Genomic DNA, 24,315 nt, shown 5'->3' with positions numbered 1-24,315 from the left:
TATGATGTGAGAAAAATAATATAAAGACAGGTCAGGCCTAACAAATTAGCCTGTACAATTTGCATGAATACTTAAGACGGGAGCACGAGGGTTGCATGTTTCTTTAAACCAGTTATCGTACATTATAAACTAATTAATCATTTTATATTAAATAGAGATATGAAATTTTGATGAAGCACAGATCAAATCGATTTTTTTTGGCTGCAAATAAACTAATGATGCATCGTGCTTTATTGCTCATGGCCTTAATCACGTCAGCGGTTTCAAGAAATGACGAAGAGCAGTGTAGGGACATGTTCGAGAGCTTCACTCGGGTAATGTCTCAGCGACCATCTCCACAGTACTGTAGGGGAGTGAGCCACTTGAATAACGTCCTCAAGCTCACGTATCCACTTGCTGTAATTGATTCTTCTAACTCGTTTTTATCATTTTACATATTTTACCGTGATGAACTGGTGAAGTATTGATGCATGCATGTAGTTGCAGGTATTGGAGAAGAAGGAGAGGAAGGGACGAGTAGGGAGACCGTGTGAATGCATGGAGTCAGAGGTAACTTGGAAATTAAGATGTGTGAGATGCGAGCAAGATCCAAGCACCAATGTAACTAAATATGAATCACATGTGAATGTTCTATAGATCTCTCTATATAATTGGTATGTATCGTATGAAATATCATAGTTTTTTCTCAGTATATGTGAGCTGAGTTTCTTGTTAGATGTGATTAATCAAAAAAGAGGGACTCCCCTAAAACTAATCACTAACTTTTGGATTACTATATATTTATGTGTGATTGTGGATTAATGATAAAAACCTTGATTAGACAAACCACCAACTCCGTTGGCCCCTCGTTAATCTGTGTGATTTATCATAGATCTTTATCATCTTGACAGTCAAATTAAATAAAATCTTTGGGATAAATGTAGTATTGAAAAAAGGGATCAAATACTGACGTATGTGAGTACGTAGAATATATAAATAATTTTATTTTTTTCACATATGATTCGAATGTTATTTGATTGATGAAACAACCCAAGCTAAGGTTTGCAGAAATTGGAGGGTTTTCTCCAATGGACGACTTGGAAGGGACGAAGAAGACACCTTGAAAGTGAATCTATTGAATGAGCCGACAAGAATAAGGAAATGAAACAAAAAGTATCGTAGTGCACGCTACTTGGGCCTGCCGTTACATTTAAATATTATTAAACAAAGAAGAAAAGTCGTGGGAGAGAACGCGTTGGGATTGGCTGACGCAGCCGATACTGTTACAGGCAGTCACCTGCACTAGTTTCACATTTTCTTACTTCAAAAAGTCAAAACCATTTTTTTTATAAACCCATCTCCTGTCTCTCCGTTCTTGTTTCACTCCAATCATCACACACGTCGACACGCAGAAGAAGCGTCTCAAAGTTTTCTTAGAATATGGCAGGCAGAGATATTCTCCATAAGATGAAGGTACTAATTGGCTGTTTCATTCTTCGTTGTTGGTATTACTATGAGATCTCGTTCATCCTGATCTGGTCTATTGTCCGTTACCTTTTTGTTTGTTTGGACTGTAATGATAAAAAAACTTCAACTTCATGATATTAGTTTTTGATTCCTCTGTTATGTTTATGATAGTGTTCTCTGGTTTAGTTGTTTCTCATTGACTTGGGTTTGAAGAATCTGTTGAGAGACAGTTTGTGTTATCTTTTGAACTTGTGTGATTCCAGTACTAACTCTATTGCTTTCCTCTGCCTTATTATTAATTTCAAGGCTGGCTTCTGCGGATCGGCTCCTGACGTGGGAAGAGGAAAAAGCAAGATGTGGAAGAACATTACTCACGGTTTTCACTTTGTGAAAGGCAAGTCAAACCGTCCCATGGAGGACTACGTAGTGTCTGAATTCAAGAAAGTTGACGGCCACGAACTGGGTTTGTTTGCCATCTTTGATGGTCACTTGGGTCATGATGTTGCCAAATACTTGCAGACTAATTTATTTGACAACATTCTTAAAGAGGTAATAAATAAATCTTAATTCCGAAGCTTAAAGTAGAATCCCTTTGTGAACTCTACTGACTGACCTTTTTTCTTTTTTTTTTTTTTTCTCAGAAGGAGTTTTGGAGTGACACAGATAATGCTATAAGGAAAGCATACAGATCAACAGATGCAGTGATACTGCAGCAGTCTAAGCTCGGTAAAGGCGGGTCAACGGCTGTAACGGGCATTCTAATCGATGGTCAAAAGCTAGTGGTTGCTAATGTTGGAGACTCAAGGGCAGTGATGTCTAAGAATGGCGTTGCGCATCAGCTCTCAGTTGACCATGAACCAAGCAAGGAGAGAAAAGATATAGAGAAGCGAGGTGGCTTTGTATCAAATATGCCAGGTAAAAGAAAAAACTTGACTAGTTCAGGTTTTGGACCTACCAGTGTGTATATATTAACTTTTCTGAAGTGCTGCAGGGGATGTTCCACGAGTGGACGGACAGTTAGCGGTCGCGAGAGCGTTTGGAGATAAGAGCTTAAAGATACATCTGAGCTCCGAACCAGACATTACACGCCAGGTGATTGATGATCGGACTGAGTTCATCGTCTTTGCCAGCGATGGTATTTGGAAGGTAAGTTAAATGACTCAGTGTTATCTTCTTGCTTTGGTTTTTAAACCGCCGGTTTACTCATTGTTGATGTTTTGAGTGCAGGTAATGTCGAACCAAGAAGCGGTTGATGCAATCAAGAGTATCAAAGATCCACAAACAGCAGCAAAGCACTTGATAGAGGAAGCTATATCTAAGAAGAGCAAAGATGACATCTCATGTATTGTTGTAAAGTTCCATTAATCTCTTATTCTTTGTTTGTTTTTTAAGAGAGCTAATCACCATCAAGTTTGCAAGATAATTTTTCTTTTTCTTTCAAGTTGTGTCTTTAAAGTGAAGAGTAATGATGTATCACCACAAGATGTAATATATTTATGATAGCAATGTGGTTTATTTTCATACAAATAAATGAAATAAGAAACTGAAACAGCCTTGAGATACAAACATCATGATGTTCTTTGCATACTTCTTCTCATCTTTGAACCTCCCATACTCTGCAAAAAGCAAGCAATCGTTTTACCTTTGATTAGAGATGTCCAATCGTGTTCAACAGAATCAAAATCAAGAAACATTAAAGAGTTTATTCAAAGGAATAGAACTTACAAGCACATGCGTGGTTCTTAGACATGGGGAAGCCATCTCCGAAATGGCACTGATCAGAGAGAGCCAAAACGCCTGGCTTGATTGCTTCAAAGGCTGTGGTCAGAAACTTCATACACCGGCAAATCCGCCGCCTGTCCTCCGCCTTTTTATGGCGGCTACTGAACCAGCCGCAGCACTCGGCGGTGGGAGGCGACTCCTGTTCGACGAAGAACAACTTGCATTCTTCCACCATCACGTTCGCCACCTCCAGGCACTCAGGTGGCCAAGGACGGTCTGCCTTGTCGGCGGTTGTGACTGCAACCAGCATGCACGTCATCGCAAAAGCTACTTTCATCATCATCTTGACCATCTTACAAAATTTTCTTGGGTAGTTTGTTTTGATGTGGAGGTGTAGTGTGAGTTATCTATGAAACAAACGTAACCCTGACGGTAGCTTATATACTGTAAGTCGGTAACAGAACATTTAATTCAGTAACGCATGCAAGCATGGTTTTAAATACTTTTTGGCCGCGTGCTAACAATTTTCAAAACATAAAACGGTAAGAAAGCGTTTCTTGCATTCAAAAGGAACATATCTCAAAACTAACTGTGTTGTAGTAAACTTCACGTTCCCAAGACATAAAATTTGATTTTCCAAAACTATCAACCGAAACTATACTGTATACAACATGTATAAGTTATCGAGTACTTTATATTATACAACGGTTCCTCAACTGGTCGGGTGCAGCTGGTGTTACAAAACTGCACCTCGTTGTGAAAAATAGCAACTAAAGTCATCTCCAACCCCACTCCATTTTTTCCTCTAAAATGAAGTAAAAATGAAAATAGAGTAGGAATTGCTCCAACCCAACTCCATATCTCACTCTATAATAGTGTTTACTCCATAAATGGAGTAATCTAATTTTTATTTGTTCATCACTCCATTATGGAGTGAGAAATGGAGTAGGGTTTGAGTATTTTTACTCCATTTTTACTTTTACTCCAATTTGAAGAAAAAAATGGAGTATTACATTGGAGATGCTCTAACAAGAACTATATAAACACCTTGTGAATGGCCATTTCATATCGAGTATCAAGAACATAACAAGACTCACCACTGAATCATGCATTTGAAGGATATATTAGTCTAATCTTATAATAATCTATGTTAAATCTAATTCATGTTTTCGTATGAGATTTGATTCGGCTGTCAAACATAAAAACAAACCAAAGAGAAAGAGAAATCTGATATAGGTGCGATGTCTACCCAACGAATATTTAGACATCTAGCAAATATTTAAAGACTAATGCAAGACTCTTAGGGAAAGATCTATTAGCGAATATAAAAAAACATTTCTTAGTTTTTAAGGGTAACAGACATCTTTTATATCTTTTATTTAGGAGATTTCTTTTAATTTTTTAATTAAAAACTAAGAAACGTCTGTATATTCGCTAAGAGACCCTCTATAGTAAACATGCATTAATCATGATCTAACAAGTTCAAAAAAATATTTTAAAGCAACAATAGTCCAAACATGTGTAAGTTACATATTGGTGATTATGATCTTAATTTGGAATTCATTGAAAAATGATTGTAGTTATTGTATAATTGTTAGCGGAAGATAATAGTAGTGACACTTTAGGCAGATTCTAAGGTTCTGAACTAATAACGTGGGAGATCTAAATATAAGAATATTAGGTTCAACCGATCGATTTAACATATATAGTAGATGTATAGTGACAAGTGCCAGACATGGCAGAGAGACAGATTTAGAAGTGTTGATCTGTAGCTTAAAACTATATGAATGGAAACACAATAATCAAAAGTGGACAAAAATAAAGTATTATCTTAATTTGTCGCATATAACGTGAGAGGGAACTCTACAATATTATGAACACCTAATTTTTAAACGAATCAACCTTTTTATCCAAAGTCTGTAATTGACTATTAAATTTTGATTGTATTATTTCTTCTAGCTATAAATAATTTTCGTTGGCTTCTTCATACAAACCATTCACATTCAGGTTACAAACTCTACAAACAATGAGCTACTACGACCACCTCATAGTTCCTACCATTCAAACCGAGGAAGAAGCAGCGACTCAAACGCAGGATGCTTCTGACAACAACGTTTGGCGTTTCAGGGGAAGCGACACAGCAGCTAAAGCCTCCAGCGTCGTGATGAGAGTTATCGTCTACAAGCTCTTCGATCTTTGTAGCCCCGAAGTCAAAAAGACTCTTTTACCTCTTGGGCACGGTGACCCTGCTGTTTACCCTTGTTTCCGCACCTCCATTCAAGTCGAGAACGCCGTCGTAGATGTCATTCGCTCAGGCAAGGGTAACTCCTACGGCCCAGCCGCCGGAATTCTCCCAGCTAGACAGTAATATATTCTCTCTTTCTTTCTACTCTTAATATTTTTTTAGCTGCTATTTAGAGGCCATATATTTATTATGAAGTTAAAAAAATAATAAAAAAGAAAAAACATTTATTATGAAGTTTAAATTAAAAAAAACTTAACCAATTTGAAAATCTATGTCTATGTATATTATCTTCAAAAAAATCAGAGAACGAGGCCAATGTTTCACTAGATTATGTTCAGAACCAGTCATGTTCTTTAGTATTTGCAACTAATTTTGATGGAATGTGTGTTCTTAATCAGGGCGGTCGCTGATTACGTGAACCGTGACTTGACGAACAAGGTAACGTCTAGCGATGTATACATGACCGTGGGGTGGGATGCAACCAAGGGACAGAAGTGGTGATTCATTCGCTGGCTCGACCGAATGCTAACATCCTTCTCCCACGGCCTAGTTACGCGCACTTCGAGGCCCGTTCCATCTTCAGTGGACTCGAGTTCCGCAAGTACGATCTACTTCCCGAGAAAGAATGGGAGATTGATCTCCAAGGCATAGAAGCCATGGCAGATAAGAACACTGTCGCAATGGTTATCATTAACCCTAACAACCCTTGTGGAAATGTCTATTCTCATGATCATCTCAAGAAGGTCTTGGTTCATAACTCTAGTAATGTTTGATTCGAGAGATATAGTATATTGTTTCTTATGTATGAAACTCTTTAGGTTGCGGAGATGGCTAGGAAGCTGGGAATAATGGTGATAGCCGATGAAGTTTATAGAGAGACAATTTATGGAGACAACCCTTTTGTTCCAATGGGGAAGTTCTCTTTAATAGCTCCGGTTATCACTTTGGGTAGTATATCAAAAGGATGGATTGTTCCTGGTTGGAGAATCGGTTGGATCGCTTTGAATGATCCCAAAGGCATTTTAAAGTCCACAGGGGTCTGTTTTTCTGTTTCCTCTCTGCTCATCATAGTAATAGATGTTTGCTTGTGTTACAAGTAATCACTCTGCTTTTTTCTTTTCTTTTCTATTAGATGGCTCAATCAATCCAGCAGAATATTGACATAAATCCAGACGCTACCACAATGTTTCAGTTTGCGCTTCCAGAGATCCTGGAGAAGTCGAATAAAGAGACGTTTGCGGGAAAGAACTTGATACTGAAACAGAACGTTGAATTGGTGTGTGATAGGCTCAAGGACATTCCTTGCGTGGTCTGCACCAAGAAACCTGAATCATGCACTTACTTATTGGTACCACAAACTTCTATCTATACTTCTGATGATTCATGATCAATTTGGATGATTCTTAATAACAAAAATACTGCAGGCAAAGCTGGAGCTTCCGTTGATGGAGGACATAGAGGACGATATGGATTTCTGTATGAAGCTAGCCAAAGAAGAAAACCTCGTCTTGCTACCAGGTAAGCACCTACATAAATGTAATCAAATGAGTACATAAAATGAAACATGAGAGTCAAGTAGATTTAAGTTTGAAGAAAGTAACTTTTCTCGGTTTTGTAGGAGTGGCTTTGGGACTGAAAAACTGGATAAGGATAACTATCGGAGTAGAAGCTCAGATGCTTGAGGATGCACTTGAGAGGCTCAACGGCTTCTGCAAACGCTATATGAAGAAAACAGAAGCTTCTCTTCAAGCTCTGAAGCTCAGTGACGATGGCGAAATCTAGACACAAAACCAAATTAAGATGTGGCACTGTGATCATGGGAATATCATTTAATTACAATACTCTATTTTCATTGATAAATACAAATCTGATTAATTTGTTTATTCACATTGATATTTAAAATAAAAGCTTCTGGCATTGATATCTTTTTTTTTTGCCAAAATTTGAGGCTTTGATATCTTTCTATTATTTTTGTATATGTCCTCTCTTCATTTTTATTTCATATTATGTTAGAAACTTTGTATTATTGCGTCTGCGCGGGTATGCAGCCATCATGTGTATGCAGCCATGCTTGTCCAGTTGTCCGTTAGAACGTCGGTTTATTCGAGTCGCGTCAAAACATGATGGCGCGAGCTTAATATATATTTTAACCCTCTTGCATTTAATATATGACGAGTTTTTTTTGTAACTTATATATATGACGAGTTGATAATAAAATATTTGAAGATACCACTTATACATAGTTTCAATATACATAGTATTGTTTTGCCTCAAAAGAATCAGTCATTCTTTCGTGTAGTTTGTGTCAGGTCTCACCAATATTTTCACGTTTCATAATTCAACCTCTTCTGTTTCATGGCAATTCAAACTATTTTCTGGTTAATATTAATGAAAATTTAACTGTAAATATGACAATTTGTTTGGGAAATAGAGCATTAGCAAAGCATCAAACAGCGAAATTTTTACGTCAACATTATTTTTGTATTATCTTTTTTTTTGTAACGCGCACCGATAATACTATAGTATATATAATCAACCTTCCATCTAAAGTCTATAATTCAAAGGTGTAGAAAGTCTGCGATTGACTGATACAATTTGATCCAAAGACTTTTGATTATTTTCTTTCCTCTATAAATACTTCTTTTGTTGGCATCTTCATATAAACATTCAGATTTCAAACTCAAAAAAGACTCCCAAGAGAAATCAATATAACTAACAAAATGAGCTACCATAACCACCTCCTAGTTTCTGCCCATCAAACCGAGGAAGAAGCAGAGACGCAGCATGAGTCCGAAAACAGCGTTTGGCGTTTCAGAGGCAGCGACACGGCAGCTAAAGCCTCCAGTGTCACAATGAGAGTTATCGTCTACAAGCTCTTTGATCTCTGTATCCCGGACGTTAAAAAGCCTCTTTTACCCCTTGCACACGGTGACCCTTCTGTGTACCCTTGTTACCGCACCTCCATCCACGTCGAAAACGCCGTCTCCGATGTCCTCCGCTCCGGCAAGGGTAACTCTTACGGTCCCGCCGCGGGGATCCTCCCTGCGAGACAGTAATATTCCCTCTTACCATTTACTCTTAGATATTTTAATTCTTTAATAGTATTTTAATCCCTTTTTTTAATAATATGATAGGCATATATTATTATTCTGTGGTAAAAAAATATGCTTATATTATTGTCCACAACTAGTTAACTTTGATGGAATGTTTCGCTAATCAGGGCGGTAGCTGATTTCGTGAACCGGGACTTAACGAACAAGGTAACGCCTAACGATGTATATATGACCGTGGGATGCAACCAAGGGATAGAAGTGTTGATGCAGGCGCTGGCTGCACCAAACGCTAACATCTTTCTCCCACGGCCTAGTTACCCTCACTACGAGGCTCGTTGTGTCTACAGTGGACTCGAGGTCCGCAAGTACGATCTACTTCCCGAGAATGAATGGGATATTGATCTTCAAGGCATAGAAAGAATGGCAGATGAGAACACTGTCGCTATGGTTATCATTAACCCTAACAATCCCTGTGGAAATGTCTATACTCACGAACATCTCAAGAAGGTCTTGATTCATAATTCTATGAAGCTTTGATTCTAGAGACAAGAGAGATTGTTTCTGACGTGTGAAAATACTGTTTTTAGGTTGCGGAGATGGCTAGGAAGCTGGGAATAATGGTGATCACTGATGAGGTTTATAGCCAGACAATCTTTGGAGACAAACCTTTTGTTCCGATGGGAGAGTTCTCTTCTATAGCTCCGGTTATCACTTTGGGTGGTATATCGAAAGGATGGATAGTTCCTGGTTGGAGAATTGGTTGGATCGCTTTGAATGATCCCAAAAGCATCTTCAAGTCCACAGGGGTTTGTCTTTTTCTTTCTTTCAGATAATCATTGTAGCTATTGTTTTTTTCTTCTGTAGCTTGTGTTACAAGTAATCACTCTGTTCTTTCTTTTTCTTTGCTAATGACAGGTGGCTCAATCTATACAACAGAATCTTGATATAACTCCAGACGCTAACACTTTGGTTCAGAATGCGCTTCCTCAGATCCTGGAGAAGTCTAATAAACAGATGTTTGCCAAAAAGAACTCGATACTAAAACAGAACCTGGACCTGGTATGTGAGAAGCTTGAGGACATTCCTTGCGTGGTCTGCACCAAGAAACCTGAATCATGCACTTACTTACTGGTACCACAATAATAACCTCTATCTAAACTCATGATGGTTCTTGATCAGACTTTTTTTTATGTCTCCTCTTAACAAGAACAAATATATATGTGCAGACAAAGCTGGAGCTTCCGTTGATGGAAGACATAGAGGATGATATGGATTTCTGTATGAAGCTAGCCGCAGAAGAAAATCTCGTTTTGCTACCAGGTAATCATCAAACTATAAAAAAAACATGCAACACAAGGAATGAAACTTTGAAAGTGTAGTAGTTTTAACTTTTCTTGGTTTTTGCAGGAGTGGCATTGGGACTGAAGAATTGGGTAAGGATAACGATCGGAGTAGAAGCTCAGATGCTAGAGGATGCACTTGAGAGGCTCAGCGGCTTCTGCCAACGCCATCTGAAGAAAACAGAGGCTTCTCTTGAGAATGGCGCAATCTAAACACCACTCTTGTATACAACAAAAACTACACAAAAAAACAAATAAAGATGTGACACATGTGATGTGTTGGTCACTTACAAAACTCTGTTTTTATATTCATTTTGTTTCGTTTCAAAATAATAGTATTAAAAAAATAAAAAAGCTTCCCATGCCCATGGCCCATGTCTAGGGGTGTCAAAATGGGTCAAATGGGTCAACCCAACCCATGATCCAAATGGATTTATTATTAATGGGTCATGGGTCAATCCAACCCATTTAATAAATGGATTGGGTTGATCCATGACCAATTAAATTAAATGGGTCAGATGGATTAATGGATGACCCATGAACCCAACATCTTTATAAAGAATCATTTTTAAGTCAAGACCAAATTGATCGAATTGAGACATAAGTTAAGACCAAGTTGATCGAATTGAAAATTTTATTTTTCCGGTTTTTGAGGAAAATTGCGTTTTTCTGGTTTCGGCAGAAAATTACGCTTTTCCGATTTTGGCAAAAAAATAGGTTTTCCGGTTTTGGCGGGAAATTGCATTTTTCCGGTTTTTGCAGAAAATTACATTTTCCGGTTTTGCGGGAAATTGCATTTTTGGATCTTGGCGGGAAATTGCATTTTTACGGTTTTGGCGGGAAATTGCGTTTTTCCGGTTTTGCCAGGAAATTACGTTTTCCGGTTTTGGCGGGAAATTGCGTTTTTTCGATTTTGACGGGAAATTGCGTTTTCCGGTTTTGGCGGGAAATTGCATTTTCCAGTTTTGACAGGAAATCACGTTTTTCGGTTTTGGCGGAAAATCGTGTTTTCCGGTTTTGACGGGAAATCGCATTTTCTGATTTTTGCGGGAAATTGCGTTTTCCGATTTTGATGGAAAATTTCCTTTTCCGGTTTTGGCGGGAAATTGTGTTTTCCGGTTTTGGCGGGAAATTGCGTTTTTCCGAATTTGACGGGAAATTGCGTTTTCCGGTTTTGGCGGGAAATTGTGTTTTCCAGTTTTTGCAGAAAATTGCGTTTTTCCGATTTTTATGGGAAATTGTGTTATCCGGTTTTGGTAAGAAATTGCGTTTTCCGGTTTGGCGGGAAATTGTGTTTGTCGGTTTCGGCAGGAAATTGGGTTTTTTCCGATTTTGACGGGAAATTGTGTTTTCCGATTTTGACGGGAAATTGCGTTTTCCGGTTTTGGCGGGAAATTGCGTTATTCTAGTTTTGATGGGAAATTCCGTTTTCCGGTTTTGGCGGGGAATTTTTTTTTTCCGGGTTTGGCGGGAAATTGTGTTTTTCCGGTTTTGGCGAGAAATTTCGTTTTCCGGTTTTGGAGGGAAATTGCGTTTTTCCGATTTTTGGCTGGAAATTGTTTTTTTACGATTTTGATGAAAAATTGCATTTTCGATTTTGGCGGGAAATTAAAATTTTCCGATTTTTGTGGGAAAATGTGTTTTTGTGGGAAAATGTGTTTTTGTGATTTTGGCCATTTTTTTAATTAAAAATTAAATGGGTCAGAGTTGACCCAACCCAATAGATCCATTTAACTTGTTAACCCATTAACTTGTTGACCCATTAACCTATTAACCTATTAACTTGTTAACCCATCAACCCATTGGATCAAAAATAAACAATTCATTTGGGTTAATGAGTCAATTTGGGTTGGATCAACCCATGGGTCATGACCCATTTTGACACCCCTACCCATGTCCCATGTCATATCATCTTGACCGTTAAAAGAGACGGAGCCCACTTTTGCCGCCGTCGAGAATTCAAATAAGCAAAAAAGGTTGTCTTTTTTCTTCTCTCCATCAAACGGCTATCTGATCCATCCACACAGTAGCCGGAGAGAACAATCTTCAAATAAATTCTCTGAGATTCTTCTTTCTCAATTAATAACTTTCAGATTCCGCAAAAAAAAAAACCAATCCTTTTTCCTCCGATAAATAAAAAAAAATGGATCTTTCGACACCTCCCTCCCTCCGCTCGAACCCTATCAGATCCTCCTCGCGTCTCGCTCCGAGAATCAACAACACTCTCGTCAAAACCAACGCAGATTCTCCGATTCCGTCTCTCGATCTGGTCCTATCGTCACCGAAGAGCAGCAACGACACTCCTTACCCGTCGCCAGCCTCTCTCTGCTGTTCCCCGTCTTCTTCCCCTGTCACGCTCCGCGAGATCCTCCTCTTGTCTCCCTCCCCTCTCCGGAAATCGAGAACCCGGCTAGCGAATCGGTTCGAGATGGAAGCCGCGGAGGCCGCCGCCGCTGCGAGGCGGTGCAAGACCAAGGGAGGAGTGCAGAACGGTAGTGCATCGCCGAGGAATTGCCGGAGATCGAGGCGGAGATCGGAGGAGCCGAAGCCTGTTGCTGTGTTGACGGAGGAGAAAGCGACGAGACCGAGGAAGCATAAGAAGACGGGTCGGTCTAAGAAGGAGAAACAGAGTTCGGTTCCTCTGTTGCCTTCTCCTTGTCCATCTTCAGATCTGAGTAGGGGTCCTATCTCTTTGTTCTGCTATGATGTTTATAGTTAATAACTGTGTGTGGTTTTTTTTTGTAATAAACAGGTGAAGATGTGTGTCGAGGTGATTTGGAGCGGATTAGAGAGAGTATCAACGATCTAATCATGTGGAGGGATGTTGCAAAGTCGACTCTTTGGTTCGGTTTCGGGTGTTTGTGTTTCCTGTCTTCTTGCTTTACTAAAGGGTTTAGCTTTAGGTATGTACACTGAGTTCATTCTTTAGATTTTTATCTTTCTAGCCATGTTCATGATGAAACCTTTGTGTGTGTGTGTGTGTGTGTGTGTTTGAAGTGTTTTCTCGGTGGTCTTTCATGTTGGGCTTTTGTTTCTTGGGGTATCGTTTTTGTCACATACTCTTCGCCAAAGGTACCATCTATTTTTTTTTACATGAGATGAAACAGCTTTGTCACTGAAGTTTTTTTGATACACAATCTTAAAAGGGTAACCGAAGAAAGAGAGCGGAGAGAGGTTAAAGTGAGTGAAGAGGATGTGTTACGAGTAGCTAGAAGAATGCTTCCCCTCACCAATTTGGCGATTTCAAAGACGAGCCAGCTTTTCTCTGGAGAACCAGCAATGACACTCAAAGTAGAATTTACTAAAAAAAACTTCATTCTCTAAGAATGTGATTTTGCTCTCGTTGAAGTTTTCCTTCTTATGCTGACTTTGATTATGCAGGTGGCACCGTTTGTTCTAATCGGAGCGGAGTACGGTTACCTCATAACATTGTGGAGGCTATGTGCTTTAGGTATATATGATTGTTGGAACACTAAGTTGTTCTTTTTGCTAGTAAAGTAGTATCTAGTAGTAGAACTAACACAAGGTATGTCATTGTGACGGAAACAGGTTTCTTCCTCAGCTTCACCGTCCCAAAGCTATATTCATCTTATGCTACTCAGATTAACCAAAAAGGTAAAAAGATCTCTATTATCATCACATCTTTAGTCACTCTTTGATGTACTGAATTAAGGAAAAGCTAATTTGCGGTTTGTTGTGTAGTTGAAAACGCGCAAAAGAGAATAGTTGAAGCATGGGGAATATGCACACACAAGAAGTTCGTAGCAGGCTCTATGATTACTGCTTTCTGGAACCTGACTAGTCTCAAGATCCGTTTCTTTACAGGTATATTATGATCTGAGATGATTGTTGACAGTAAGTAGTTAGTCAATTTCGAAAACTGATATACTCTTAAATATTTGCAGTGTTCATCATCGTGGTGGTCATCAGATACAAATGGCAGAATGTACAGTTAGATTCCGAAGAAGAAGAGGAGAAGCAACAAGAACAAACTCAACCGGAAGAGAAGTCACCATCTCCGCCAGCGTCTCCACCTCAGCCAATAGAAGAAGAAGAAGAAGAAGAGCAAGCGTTAGTAGTAGTGGTGGCTGCAGAAACCCAAGCACCACCAAAGAAGCTTTGAAATGCTTACTTACATTGAAACTTGTTCTTAAACATTAATGTATGAGAGAATAAAATACCTTTTCGTTAAACAATGTGATAAATATAAAAATATCAAATCAGAACCTTACACGTGTCAAGCTCACGATAACGCAAAAGCAGAGGATAGAAACACTCTCGTCCGTCTTCTCGGGAGAGAGCGAAGAAGCACATTTATATAAACCCTAGATTTCTCCACCATTAGGGTTAGTGAGCGATGGCGACTGCAGGAACTGCGACGGCGAAGAGAAAACCGGTGTTCGTGAAGGTTGAACAGCTGAAGCCTGGGACGACGGGTCACACGTTGACTGTTAAGGTCGTTGATTCCAACCCTGTGGTTCCGACGACCCGTAAGGCTCGTCCGGTGAGTTCTATGAGTCGTCCGTCTCAGCCTAGTCGAATCGCCGAGTGTCTCATCGGAGACGAGACCGGGTGTATTCTATTCACTGCTCGTAACGATCAAGGTTTACTCACTCACACTTGTCTTGTGCTTTTAGGATGTAGAAATCGTGTTTGTGATATTGAAAAGGCTGATCCTTTTCAAAAAGCTATCATCTTTGTCTGAAAAGGGAACATATTTACTTTAAAGAGGGACTAGTGTTTTGTCTTCACCGGTAGTGATGTCTTTGTTCCAACTAATTGTTTTGATGTTTGGTAATTGTTGATATGTTACTAAAAGATATAATCTTGTCTGAAAATGGGAACTGTTTTACTTAAATTCTGAGACTAGTGTTTTGTCTTAACCGTAGTGATGTCTTTGTTCTAATTACTTTTGATGTTTGATTTGATCATTAGTTAGATATATTAAAAAAGCTATCACCTTGTCTGAAAATGAAAACGGAGTTACAGTGAAAATCTGCACAAAGACTTAGTGATGTCTCTGTGCAAGTTTGTGGCCTTTGATGTTTGTGTAATATCATTTCCGCAAATCTTGAGCTGTAAAATGGATTAGTAATGGTGATTCTTGCTTGGTTCAGTGTTGATGGTTACGTGATTGACATTATTCCCCAACTTTCTTATCTTTTTCTTTTAAACAAGTTAGTATTGTACCCCAGGTACTGTAGAATTCATGTGGCTTATTGATTGGATTGATTCATGTTTTGTTGTTGTATTTGTGCAGTTGATCTTATGAAGCCGGGAGAAACGGTGATACTGCGCAACTCGAGGATAGACATGTTCAAGGGCACGATGAGGCTAGGGGTTGATAAATGGGGACGCATCGAAGCCACTGAACCAGCATCTTTCACTGTCAAAGAGGATAACAATCTGTCTCTTGTTGAATACGAACTGATTAACGTTAACGATCAGTGAGATCTTCTTTGGTGTGTGTTTGGGGGAGTGAAGAGGGTTTATGATTCTTCTTCTACCGTTAAGGTCTTTGATTTAGTTGTTGAAGCTTTGTATGGACTTGTCCAGAGACGCTTTCTTTTAGGAATGCTTTCTATTTCTTTTTTGTTTTTTTTTTCTGTCTCCATCTACGAAACTCTTGCATCAACTTGTTGGCTACTAACAATTCGTAAGTAAATCAAATCTATCTACTAGAATTTAGAAACATTGTCTTAGTAGATTTAATTCTTAACATATTAGCACAATATTACTGAAGAGAGAAAAAATAACATAATTGGCATAACTTATGAAGTAGAGTCTAGAGAGAGGCTTACAACCGAGAAACATGCTTCTTACCGATCTTATTGTTTTTCTCTTATTCACTGAGACACATCCTACAGAAGAGGAAGCTCACATGCGGAGAAGGTGTCTCAAGAAGAGAAGATTGCATAATCAAAAGTTGAAAAAAATTCTTCCAGAAAGCAATCAAAAGGCAGCGGATTGCAGACTATGCAGTACCTGTAAGAGCCCTCTGAATATTCGACAGTCTTCTCCATGTGTCAGAGAACTGGGGTCCAAGTTCTGAAAGATCGTACACAGAAGGAGATGAAGTTTGTGGATATAACATGGGCCGACAATTTAATGGGCTGTATATACTTTTTGTTTATTGCACAAAGTCAAACTACACATTTTGTGAATTTTTTTTTGATCAACTGAATTGCATTAGAAAATAAAAAGGGGGGGCTCAGCCCACTACAATACGGCCCATAGTAGAATCTGAGGCCCTACTCAAGAAAACTAATGAAGCAGAAGAGGGGTCACGCAGGACCAACTTCGATAATCGATCTGCCTCAAATAAATCATGGAAATCTAGTCAATATATTAACATTCCAATCCAATATGATATGTTTTGATTTTCCGGTGAGAACTGAGAAGTCCAAAATTTCCTGCTTATACAAATTAAAATAAAGCTACGTACGAACTTTGAAAAAATCTATGCGTCGTCGGACTTTTACTAGTGTTTGGTAGCAGAGGTAAGCACGAGCATATATCCCTTACATTAGGACAAGTCAAGTTCTCATGTTTTGAATATCAAGCTTTTTAAAAATCAACAGTCTTAGTTAGATGCACTCATGCACACGTTATCAGAATAAAAAAATTGTTGAATTGAAAGTAATTAACAACATTTTAAATAGACATGCTCATGTGACTATATATAAGCTAATTTAAACAGAAAAACTTACCTACTAAACGCCTCTTGGTTTATTTGTACTCAACGGTTTTAATATAAAACATTTTAACACGTTTAATATTGGTTCAATAGTCAAAAAAAAAAAAATTCAAAGCGTCGTGAAATCAAATTTACTTTCCAAACAATTACTAAAACGTACGCATTATAATGCAAGTAACCGCTGATTTTCCATTATCTAAACATTAACTACAAAGATATTCATCAAATCAAATCACGTTACAAAAAATATTCATGACACAATAACTTTACAAATATCAAAACCCTAGTCTACTTTACCTGTAAAACATAAGTAAAAGCAACCACAAAAAAGAAAAAAAAAAAGAAAGACACTCAAAATTTCTAATGGCAAAAGAAAAACTTCTTACAGAGTTCGAACTATTGTCAATTTTCACCAGGATAGAAATACTATCCGTCTAACAAAGCATTCAATAGACTAGTCTGCAATGTTTTCTATGCATTCTCTTCTCTGTCCGCAGCTCTTTAGAATCTCAATGCGAAGAGATCGAGATGATGGAGATTGAGGTTTTGCTGTATGTAGCTGCAGACATAGAAAGGAATGCGTAGAAGACGTTGCAGACTGCATCTATCGAGTGTTTTGCTACATAGAGAATTATTTTTGTTTGGATAAAAAATGGTAGTAGTTCGAAATTTGGAAAGAGGTCTTTTTTGGCCATTGGAAATTTTGAGGGTTTTTCTTTTCTTGGTTTTTGTGGTTGCTGTCATTTTTATATTACACGTCAACGGTTAAACATACTTTACATCTGTAATGTGTTACTAATTCAATGTTTTCCCCCAACCTAAACTGGTAAGAGAGTTATTTGGTGAAACTAACTGTGAATTGGTCCGCTTGCGGACCGGTACTTCAACTAGTCAAACCGTGACTTACGCGTTTAGTTCAAAAATTCAAACATTGACTTTTCAAAACGAAAGTAAGCATGTGTTTTCTTTTGTGATTTAATTTGCAAAATTATCGGCATCGAAATATTTTATTGGTATGTAATTTGTTTCCATATATTGAAATTTTTAGAAATATAAATTTCTGTTAGATCATTGCTAAGATACAAAGATGTGATTACTTGTCTCGCTCAAAAAATAACATCTTGCCAAAATTACATGTTATATTAAAAACTAGTTGCATAGAATTATAGCCGCGTAAAAGAAACTCTATCTGTTAGCACATCACTCGGTTTACAAATTTCTCGTAATATTGCAATGATACCTATACATGGGGTATCAATGTAATTTACACAAGTTAAAGTGTTATAGAGCGACCCCTTCAAATCCCAACACTTGGTCAACACACCAATCGTGAGATGGAGCCGGTAAAATACGACCTAAGTGAGGAACTCTGGTGTCATGACCTCTTCCTCGTTACCAGGCGTAACTAAAGTATATATATTCACATACTCCATCGCATTTAACAACATAACCATAACTTATTAACCAAACAAACGAAAAGAAAAGCCTTTTCTCCCTGGGAAATAATAACCTATTACCTGACTACTTCGAAGCTCCTTTCTGTCGGTCCAACGTAAAGAAGAGAGAGCAAAATCAAATGAGGAGAGTTAGCTGGTCTACTGTTTTGATCGTGGTGATGATTGTGTCGTTATTGGTGGTAGAACACGTAGTGCTTCCGGCCGAGGCGGGGAGGGTTCTAACGGATAAGTTGGTCGACGGAAGAGGGACGGTGATGAGGGTGGAGAAGATGAAGTCGACGGTGGATTACTGGTTTCAGCGTTTGGCTTCGGGTCCGAGTCCAAGTGGTCGCGGCCATTAAACTAGTTTTGTTTTTCCTAGCTGGAGGAGATCCATTAGCGTCAGTATAACATACGATTACCATAAACAAAATCGTAATAGAAACTGTATCACATTCATTTATTCCTTTTCAATTTTTTTTTCTATAGTGAAAATTTACAAATATAGGCAAAAACTTAACCATCATTATACATATCTTTACTGTTGTTGGTTGTTAATTTCAATAAGATTTATTTTATAATCGCTATTATGAGAGAATTGGTTTGTGGTAGTTGGAAACAAAGATATAAAACAACAAAACATTATGTAAACGAGCGAGTCGTGCACGCCATATATGGATATGTGTAGCCTGCCTACCATTTTATATTTACATTGTTTATGCCAAATCATGCATGAAGACAACAAAGAAGCCTTAGCATATGTGACAAATTAAAGTTGGAGCGCGAACAATGCATGAAACTGGGAGAAGGAAAGTGATTTGTTTTAGAGGAGCTGTATAAAGAAAAAACATTAGATTTTTTTTCTTTAAAAAATTGTCCAACCTTTTAGAAATGATAAAAGTACACAAGAAGCGGAAGGAAAGTGTTAACTAAGCCAGTTCCTGGGAAACATAGAAGTGTGTGATTAAACTAAGAAAAATAACTTATTGTGGACATAAAGTATTATCCAAATGCTGGGAACATCGAGTTTTGGATTCACTCCTCGTCTCTGTAGTCTGGATTTTCTTTCAATATGATGAAACCTTCTAGTATGGGAGACAATGGAATGTACCTGTTATCCCAGAAAACAAAAACCGGAGTGTTTAGAATCCAAAGTGCATAACAAAGTTTCGTTGCTAGTAGGAATATATAGAGTTTAGTGGAAACAACGTACTTGTCGGTTGCGAGTTCGGCTCTCTCCCCAGCAGCAAGGAGAACAGGTGTGGAGTGTGTTTGGAACCCAGTGATTGTTTTTGGTCGACCTGCCTGTCCAACAACGTCAACTGCTTGTCCTACCCGCACTGGCACGGAGATGGGTTTCAGGTTCTCATCCACCGTCAGCATCATCCTTGGCTACACACGACGTAATGCGTTATAGTAGATAAAAACATCGCTTAAATTCATTTGACAAAATACTCCGCATAGAACATTGTACTCACCTGCATCGCCAAGACGAGGAAGTAGAGCACATAATGGTATTTCCCCAGTATGATGGATTTCATGTCAAGGCATGCATGCAACAAAGTCACTATACCAGCAAGCGCGGTTCTGGGGTTCAAAGAAACACAACATACATGATTAGGATTCAAAGGGTGGAGGAGCTTTGTAAGCTATGTATTCACAAAATACATGTTAGAACTTACGGGGATAGCAAGAGCCGTTCAGAGTGGAAGGGACTGAGAGTTAAGAGACCCTTTCCCATATGCACAAATCCTTGAGCAATACGCACCTGCATTGCAACTTAACACAATGAGAACTAGCCTAATCAGTAGAACCTGTGTTTATTGCACATAAGCAAACAAAAAAAAAACATGAAATTTAACACATTACACAGAAGAGAAGGCTGGCATCCTTGTAGTAATAGCTGGAGAGGTTTCTAAGCATGCCAGCAATCCTTGCATTGTTAGTTCCAGCGCCGATCAAACCAAGGGAAATAATCGCTGACTGTAGGAAACAAAATGAAACATCAGTCCACAGCTGCAAATTAAGTCAATGAAATAACTACTACACATGAACCTAAGTGGCGAAAAGATAACTCACCATCGCAACTTCTGAATCTGTGTCATGGCTAAGTCGGCTCAAGGTGTCCATAACATTCACCTGGAATTATGGATAAGATTAGAGAGTAACAGCACTGTCTTAAGCGAGAAAGGTAAAATCAGATTTAAGAATATAAAGAAGTATATTTACCTTTGGGTTTGATATACATAGGAGACCAAGGGCCAAAGGCACTGCACGCCGAATGTTCTGTTCTCCATACTGTAGCACGCGCTCCAGAGAACGGATTGCCATATCAAGACCCAATTCTTCAGACATAGCAACCATCGCTAATCCAAGCACAGCTGGGCCCTGGTGGATATCACCTTTCTCCAGATGCTCTCCACACTGAGCCAGAAGGTCTTGGACCTGAACAATGAACTGTTAGCAACTAAAGTAGAAAGCAACAAACTATGTAATTCAACAACCAGTACACTTGATCAGATACCTTAAGGACATTCCCGGTTCCAGCATACGCACAGGAAAGAAGTGTCATATCACAATACTTTCTGATTTTCTCATTGAATGTCTTTGAAACCTCCGCGGTAGCCTCCACACTTTCCTGTTCGATATTGGAACAAGTTGACACTGATAAGCGAGGGAAACAACAATCGGGTAAACAAACGAGAAACTAATCAAGTACAACTCGTTTTCTACCTGTTTGCCAAGGTACAAAAGTCCAAGTCCAAGAGGCAAGAAACGAGTAAGGGCATCACCCAGCTGTGCCTCACTCCGATCCATCAAAGCAAATATAATAGATTGTGCAACCTCTTCGTTACACGAACCAACATAAATCATCCCCAAACTAAGTGCAGCAAAAGCAATCACATCGAGAGGTGCTTTAGCGTCATTCAGTATTGGAGACAAGCTGCTTCTTATCTGTCCAAACAGTGGGCATGTTATTGTCTACTCAACGGAACATTTAACCTAACATTGTAGGTAATTAGATAAGAGATCTTCACCTGATCATTTTGGGAACCGGCATAAGCAATCCCGAGACCCATAATAGCACCAATTCTGACAGATGAATCCTCGTTATCAATATATTCTCCAAGAAGGGCCAATGCCTAAGAAAAGAAAGGAGAGTGAGAAGTGTGTATAGCAATATACAATGGGCACAGAGGTTCCAATAAAATCAGAAAGGAAATCAACTCACAGGGTCACAATCACTCTTAATGCCACAATTATTAATCCCAACACCTAGCAGAGCTCCAGCAAGGACGGGATTATCAGAGCTGTGAAAATATTTGTCGAGTTGGGTAAGTCCGGCGTCCACATCCCATAATAGAATCATACCCTAGCGTAGGAAACAAAGAGGTTCTGTTACAATTTTCACTTTCAAGATATGAACAGAGCTAGTCATTTATCACGTAAGAGGCATACCAGGCTAGCAGCTGCACTGGTCTTGCCATGTTCTTTATTTTTGAAGAGCCAGTTTCCAGCAATTCCACTAGCTGCGTCTGATGGTACTGTCATTAGTTTGTCCTGCAATAAGTAAAATTTATCAAAACGATAGCCGGGCTTACGAATTTCTTCTCATTTGTCCCTACAATAAGAATCTGTAATCATACCTGGCCGAAACCAGCATTTACAAATGCATTCACAAACGTCGCAGCTAGATTTTGTCTAGCCGAATCCACACTTGGGCCAGAGCTAGCCCTGCCATCAAGCAAGTGAGCCTGCAAAATTTTCATTGAACAGTTGAGAGACACTGAAACAGGTGTGATATTGATAGAACTGATATACCTTGTAGATGTCTTCAGGCGTCTTGGCCTCCATGACCTCAATATCCCTTGCAAGCGTCAGATATCCTTCACTTAACTTAGTGTTGTTAACAATATCCTGCAGCATGTCTCTGTCATCCTTATCTGCAACCATCTCAGGGTCGATCTCAACGGTGATGCCCTGCATGGGGTAATAAACAAGAGAAAAAGAGACATAAGAAAGTGAATTATCGTACTAAATCTCTATAGTAATGTCAATCATTAAGCACTTACATGACGTGAAATCATGTAGCAGAACTGTTTCTTTCTTAGCAGATCAGTGCATGAGGTAAATATTTGCTTCACATACTGCAGTACGGAAAATATATATCGTGTAAGAAAAATACATCACGTAGAAAATATTTTTACAGCTGCCCCCATGTGCAGAGAGAGGATATTAAGTTCTGTAGGAAGATTAGAGCACAGACCTGCATGTTATCAAGAAATAGTGCAATTTGCAGAGCGTTTGGATATTCCTCAAACTTAATGTAGATCATGTAAGCAATATCTAAAACCAGCATGTCATCCGGTCCTGCAAGGAACCTGAAAAAAACAAAAACATACACCAAGCAAAGCTCATGAGAGCCGGTCTAATAAGAAAATTACAGAATGAGTTATCAAATTTGTGAAACACCAGTGACAAGAATAAGATGCTCAGGTTAATTACTTTGCTGAACTCGTGAGATAGTTGCACGTCCTCCTGAAATTTGTGCGGTCTACATGCGCAAGTAAGAGATCAAGATCCTCAACATCCATTAAAAGGTCAACAGCTTCGGTTTCTGCATTATGCTGCAACGAACAAAATGAAATCCTTCAGAAGTAGCAAAAAAAAGTGGTGCAAGTTTCAAGCCTATAAATGAAAGTTTGTTAGTTTAGATATATAATGGAACCATTTTAACTACAAGGGGCTAACGAATCAAGAAAAGTAAGCATGAAAAGTATCTAACCTTCATGTGAAATGCAACAATTTGCTTCACAAGATCCATTAAGTCCTCAACAGAGGCCTCCTCACTCTGGTAAAACAAAAAGGAGCAACCATATAACCATTTCAGAAAGAAAGAAAAAACTAAAAAAGATAAAAAGCAACACGATATTGCCAAAGACCAATTTCTTTACTAACCTGACGCATTGTATACTCTTCTGCAATCTCCCCGGCTAAATTCCGGACGTACTCGTGACCCCACGATCCGATGTCACCTCCTGATCCAGTTAACCTATATCCTAAGCTTTCCTGAAAGAGTAACGTAGAACAAAGGACCATCAACATATAACTCGGTAAAATTCTACCAACAACCACAAAATACAAATCCATTCACGTATAACGTAAGAGGAAAACACAAAAAACAAAAGAGGAATCCAGTGATGTGAATATGAAGCAAACAACAAGAACATATGTTTGTACTAAGAAATTCCTAATACGATAGCAAGAAAGCATACCCTTTTACCCTCAGCAGACATGGTGAGCGCCAGAACAGACAGTATATCAGCCAGCAATTTCTGCAAATACAAGAAATTTGATTTTCAATCCCATAAACAGTAAAATGAACAATGAGGTGGTAATTTCTTTAAACTGTCAGATGGACGCACCTTGAGATCAGACTCCGCCATATTTTGATGAAACTCCTTAAGAGTTCCATAATGAGGACGGAGAAACTTGAGGGGTTTGGGAACTGAAGTCATGGAGCTTGTTGAGGCACGAATTTCCTGCCTAGAGTCACGAAAAAGGATAATTAAAAAAAAATCATGAACAGCAAGACAAGTATCAACATAAGACCAGAAAACGAACTACCAACTCGAAATTAACTTAAAAGCATATCCAGCTAGAGATCAGTTGAAGAGATAGAAGAAATTACCTCATGCTTTCAAGAGCGGCCTTCTGCAACTCAGGATTGGGGTCCTGAACCCTCTCAACATAAAGCTCCAGATTCTGCTTTAGTTCCAAGTCCTCTTCAGACTACAAAGTCACATCAGAATACAAACTGAGTCATCTAGTAATCGAACTAGCCGTTGTTTCCAAATTGCATTAGAACATCCACTTCTTTCAAAACCAATAAACAGATTCTAAACCCTAACTCTCCGAAAAGCAGCTACATTATTAGCTTAATCGAGAAGCTTCATTCTAATCTCCACGGATACTAAAAAAACTCCAACAAACTCTAAATCCAAGCCAAAAAAAAACAAAGAGGAAGCGAAATCGAACTTACGAGATCATCCTCCTTCTTATCATCCTTCTTCTTAGGATCCTTAGAAGGAACCTTCATCGTAGCTTCATCCCGCTTCGCACCACCACCACCACCAACGTTATTCGGATCCGGAACAGGAGCCATCTCAAATCAAACTAACACCCGATCTCAAGCTCAGGAATCGGAAACAATCGAGCAAACAAACCCTAAGTGCGTGAAAGTGCTCGCTAGAAGAGGAGGAACGATGAACTTTCTTCTGGAACTCCGGTGAACTGTAGAACAAAAAATTATTGGAAACAAATACAGGTTAATAAAAGGAGAAGCTTACCCCTCGATCAAGATTTCCATAAATGG

At 38.8% G+C, this 24,315-nt stretch overlaps 8 protein-coding genes and 1 pseudogene across 8 annotated transcripts; 7 read left to right on the top strand and 2 right to left on the bottom strand.

The window, feature by feature from the left end:
• The first annotated feature begins 99 nt into the window (after positions 1 to 99).
• LOC108841117 (protein ARABIDOPSIS THALIANA ANTHER 7) lies at positions 100 to 777 on the top strand. The gene is made up of 2 exons (XM_018613900.2): positions 100 to 398; positions 481 to 777. The coding sequence occupies exons 1-2, from the start codon at positions 171 to 173 to the stop codon at positions 634 to 636; spliced, it is 384 nt and encodes a 127-aa protein (XP_018469402.2). The 5' UTR covers positions 100 to 170; the 3' UTR covers positions 637 to 777.
• Positions 778 to 1,295: 518 nt separating this feature from the next.
• On the top strand, positions 1,296 to 2,952 carry LOC130508121 (probable protein phosphatase 2C 58). The gene is made up of 5 exons (XM_057003373.1): positions 1,296 to 1,452; positions 1,753 to 1,995; positions 2,088 to 2,361; positions 2,438 to 2,592; positions 2,674 to 2,952. The coding sequence occupies exons 1-5, from the start codon at positions 1,420 to 1,422 to the stop codon at positions 2,809 to 2,811; spliced, it is 843 nt and encodes a 280-aa protein (XP_056859353.1). The 5' UTR covers positions 1,296 to 1,419; the 3' UTR covers positions 2,812 to 2,952.
• A 45-nt stretch (positions 2,953 to 2,997) lies between these two features.
• LOC130508122 (uncharacterized) lies at positions 2,998 to 3,547 on the bottom strand. Its single transcript, XM_057003374.1, has 2 exons — positions 3,172 to 3,547; positions 2,998 to 3,062 (listed from the first exon to the last, which is right to left on the bottom strand). Coding segments are annotated over exons 1-2 (351 nt in total). The 5' UTR covers positions 3,521 to 3,547; the 3' UTR covers positions 2,998 to 3,060.
• Positions 3,548 to 5,151: 1,604 nt separating this feature from the next.
• LOC130499346 (probable aminotransferase TAT1) lies at positions 5,152 to 7,378 on the top strand (annotated as a pseudogene).
• A 673-nt stretch (positions 7,379 to 8,051) lies between these two features.
• LOC130508120 (probable aminotransferase TAT1) lies at positions 8,052 to 10,166 on the top strand. Its single transcript, XM_057003372.1, has 6 exons — positions 8,052 to 8,465; positions 8,634 to 8,973; positions 9,054 to 9,272; positions 9,382 to 9,597; positions 9,693 to 9,786; positions 9,874 to 10,166. The coding sequence occupies exons 1-6, from the start codon at positions 8,134 to 8,136 to the stop codon at positions 10,017 to 10,019; spliced, it is 1,347 nt and encodes a 448-aa protein (XP_056859352.1). The 5' UTR covers positions 8,052 to 8,133; the 3' UTR covers positions 10,020 to 10,166.
• A 1,720-nt stretch (positions 10,167 to 11,886) lies between these two features.
• LOC130508118 (reticulon-like protein B18) lies at positions 11,887 to 14,032 on the top strand. Its single transcript, XM_057003370.1, has 8 exons — positions 11,887 to 12,481; positions 12,559 to 12,709; positions 12,804 to 12,878; positions 12,953 to 13,097; positions 13,188 to 13,257; positions 13,356 to 13,421; positions 13,509 to 13,631; positions 13,712 to 14,032. Exons 1-8 carry the CDS (start codon positions 11,950 to 11,952, stop codon positions 13,927 to 13,929), a joined length of 1,380 nt encoding a protein of 459 aa, XP_056859350.1. The 5' UTR covers positions 11,887 to 11,949; the 3' UTR covers positions 13,930 to 14,032.
• A 64-nt stretch (positions 14,033 to 14,096) lies between these two features.
• LOC130508119 (uncharacterized protein At4g28440) lies at positions 14,097 to 15,441 on the top strand. Its single transcript, XM_057003371.1, has 2 exons — positions 14,097 to 14,410; positions 15,067 to 15,441. Exons 1-2 carry the CDS (start codon positions 14,164 to 14,166, stop codon positions 15,255 to 15,257), a joined length of 438 nt encoding a protein of 145 aa, XP_056859351.1. The 5' UTR covers positions 14,097 to 14,163; the 3' UTR covers positions 15,258 to 15,441.
• Positions 15,442 to 17,731: 2,290 nt separating this feature from the next.
• On the top strand, positions 17,732 to 18,526 carry LOC108842991 (PAMP-induced secreted peptide 1-like). The gene has a single exon (XM_018616062.2). It carries the CDS (start codon positions 18,080 to 18,082, stop codon positions 18,299 to 18,301), a length of 222 nt encoding a protein of 73 aa, XP_018471564.1. The 5' UTR covers positions 17,732 to 18,079; the 3' UTR covers positions 18,302 to 18,526.
• A 250-nt stretch (positions 18,527 to 18,776) lies between these two features.
• LOC108842992 (26S proteasome non-ATPase regulatory subunit 2 homolog A) lies at positions 18,777 to 24,247 on the bottom strand. The gene is made up of 23 exons (XM_018616063.2): positions 23,983 to 24,247; positions 23,632 to 23,732; positions 23,366 to 23,486; positions 23,216 to 23,275; positions 22,899 to 23,009; positions 22,726 to 22,791; positions 22,446 to 22,567; positions 22,207 to 22,321; positions 22,013 to 22,087; positions 21,762 to 21,920; positions 21,587 to 21,694; positions 21,399 to 21,500; positions 21,172 to 21,312; positions 20,978 to 21,082; positions 20,673 to 20,894; positions 20,464 to 20,577; positions 20,169 to 20,384; positions 20,019 to 20,078; positions 19,809 to 19,922; positions 19,622 to 19,707; positions 19,418 to 19,526; positions 19,153 to 19,331; positions 18,777 to 19,050 (listed from the first exon to the last, which is right to left on the bottom strand). Exons 1-23 carry the CDS (start codon positions 24,103 to 24,105, stop codon positions 18,975 to 18,977), a joined length of 2,685 nt encoding a protein of 894 aa, XP_018471565.1. The 5' UTR covers positions 24,106 to 24,247; the 3' UTR covers positions 18,777 to 18,974.
• Positions 24,248 to 24,315: the final 68 nt, after the last annotated feature.

This window comes from Raphanus sativus, chromosome 2, assembly GCF_000801105.2.
Source record: "Raphanus sativus cultivar WK10039 chromosome 2, ASM80110v3, whole genome shotgun sequence".
NCBI lineage: Eukaryota > Viridiplantae > Streptophyta > Magnoliopsida > Brassicales > Brassicaceae > Raphanus > Raphanus sativus.
The sequence above is the reverse complement of the archived record's forward strand: the minus strand, read 5'-3'. Positions and strand labels throughout refer to the sequence as shown.

Excerpts from the sequence above, each read along its gene's own strand:
- LOC130508121 (XM_057003373.1), top strand. The coding sequence starts at position 1,420 with ATGGCAGGCAGAGATATTCTCCATAAGATGAAG. Across the intron at positions 1,996-2,087 it reads TTGACAACATTCTTAAAGAG|AAGGAGTTTTGGAGTGACAC; the intron begins GTAATAAATAAA and ends TTTTTTTCTCAG. Across the intron at positions 2,362-2,437 it reads CTTTGTATCAAATATGCCAG|GGGATGTTCCACGAGTGGAC; the intron begins GTAAAAGAAAAA and ends GAAGTGCTGCAG.
- LOC130508119 (XM_057003371.1), top strand. The coding sequence starts at position 14,164 with ATGGCGACTGCAGGAACTGCGACGGCGAAGAGAAAACCGGTGTTCGTG. Across the intron at positions 14,411-15,066 it reads CACTGCTCGTAACGATCAAG|TTGATCTTATGAAGCCGGGA; the intron begins GTTTACTCACTC and ends GTATTTGTGCAG.
- LOC130508120 (XM_057003372.1), top strand. The coding sequence starts at position 8,134 with ATGAGCTACCATAACCACCTCCTAGTTTCTGCCCATCAAACCGAGGAA. Across the intron at positions 9,273-9,381 it reads GCATCTTCAAGTCCACAGGG|GTGGCTCAATCTATACAACA; the intron begins GTTTGTCTTTTT and ends TGCTAATGACAG. Across the intron at positions 9,598-9,692 it reads AATCATGCACTTACTTACTG|ACAAAGCTGGAGCTTCCGTT; the intron begins GTACCACAATAA and ends ATATATGTGCAG.
- LOC130508122 (XM_057003374.1), bottom strand. The coding sequence starts at position 3,520 with ATGGTCAAGATGATGATGAAAGTAGCTTTTGCGATGACGTGCATGCTG.
- LOC108841117 (XM_018613900.2), top strand. The coding sequence starts at position 171 with ATGAAGCACAGATCAAATCGATTTTTTTTGGCTGCAAATAAACTAATG. Across the intron at positions 399-480 it reads AGCTCACGTATCCACTTGCT|TTGCAGGTATTGGAGAAGAA; the intron begins GTAATTGATTCT and ends GCATGCATGTAG.
- LOC130508118 (XM_057003370.1), top strand. The coding sequence starts at position 11,950 with ATGGATCTTTCGACACCTCCCTCCCTCCGCTCGAACCCTATCAGATCC. Across the intron at positions 12,482-12,558 it reads TTGTCCATCTTCAGATCTGA|GTGAAGATGTGTGTCGAGGT; the intron begins GTAGGGGTCCTA and ends TGTAATAAACAG. Across the intron at positions 13,632-13,711 it reads CAAGATCCGTTTCTTTACAG|TGTTCATCATCGTGGTGGTC; the intron begins GTATATTATGAT and ends AAATATTTGCAG.
- LOC108842991 (XM_018616062.2), top strand. The coding sequence starts at position 18,080 with ATGAGGAGAGTTAGCTGGTCTACTGTTTTGATCGTGGTGATGATTGTG.
- LOC108842992 (XM_018616063.2), bottom strand. The coding sequence starts at position 24,105 with ATGGCTCCTGTTCCGGATCCGAATAACGTTGGTGGTGGTGGTGGTGCG. Across the intron at positions 22,088-22,206 it reads TATTTCTTGATAACATGCAG|TATGTGAAGCAAATATTTAC; the intron begins GTCTGTGCTCTA and ends TCCGTACTGCAG. Across the intron at positions 21,313-21,398 it reads CCAGTGCAGCTGCTAGCCTG|GGTATGATTCTATTATGGGA; the intron begins GTATGCCTCTTA and ends TTCCTACGCTAG.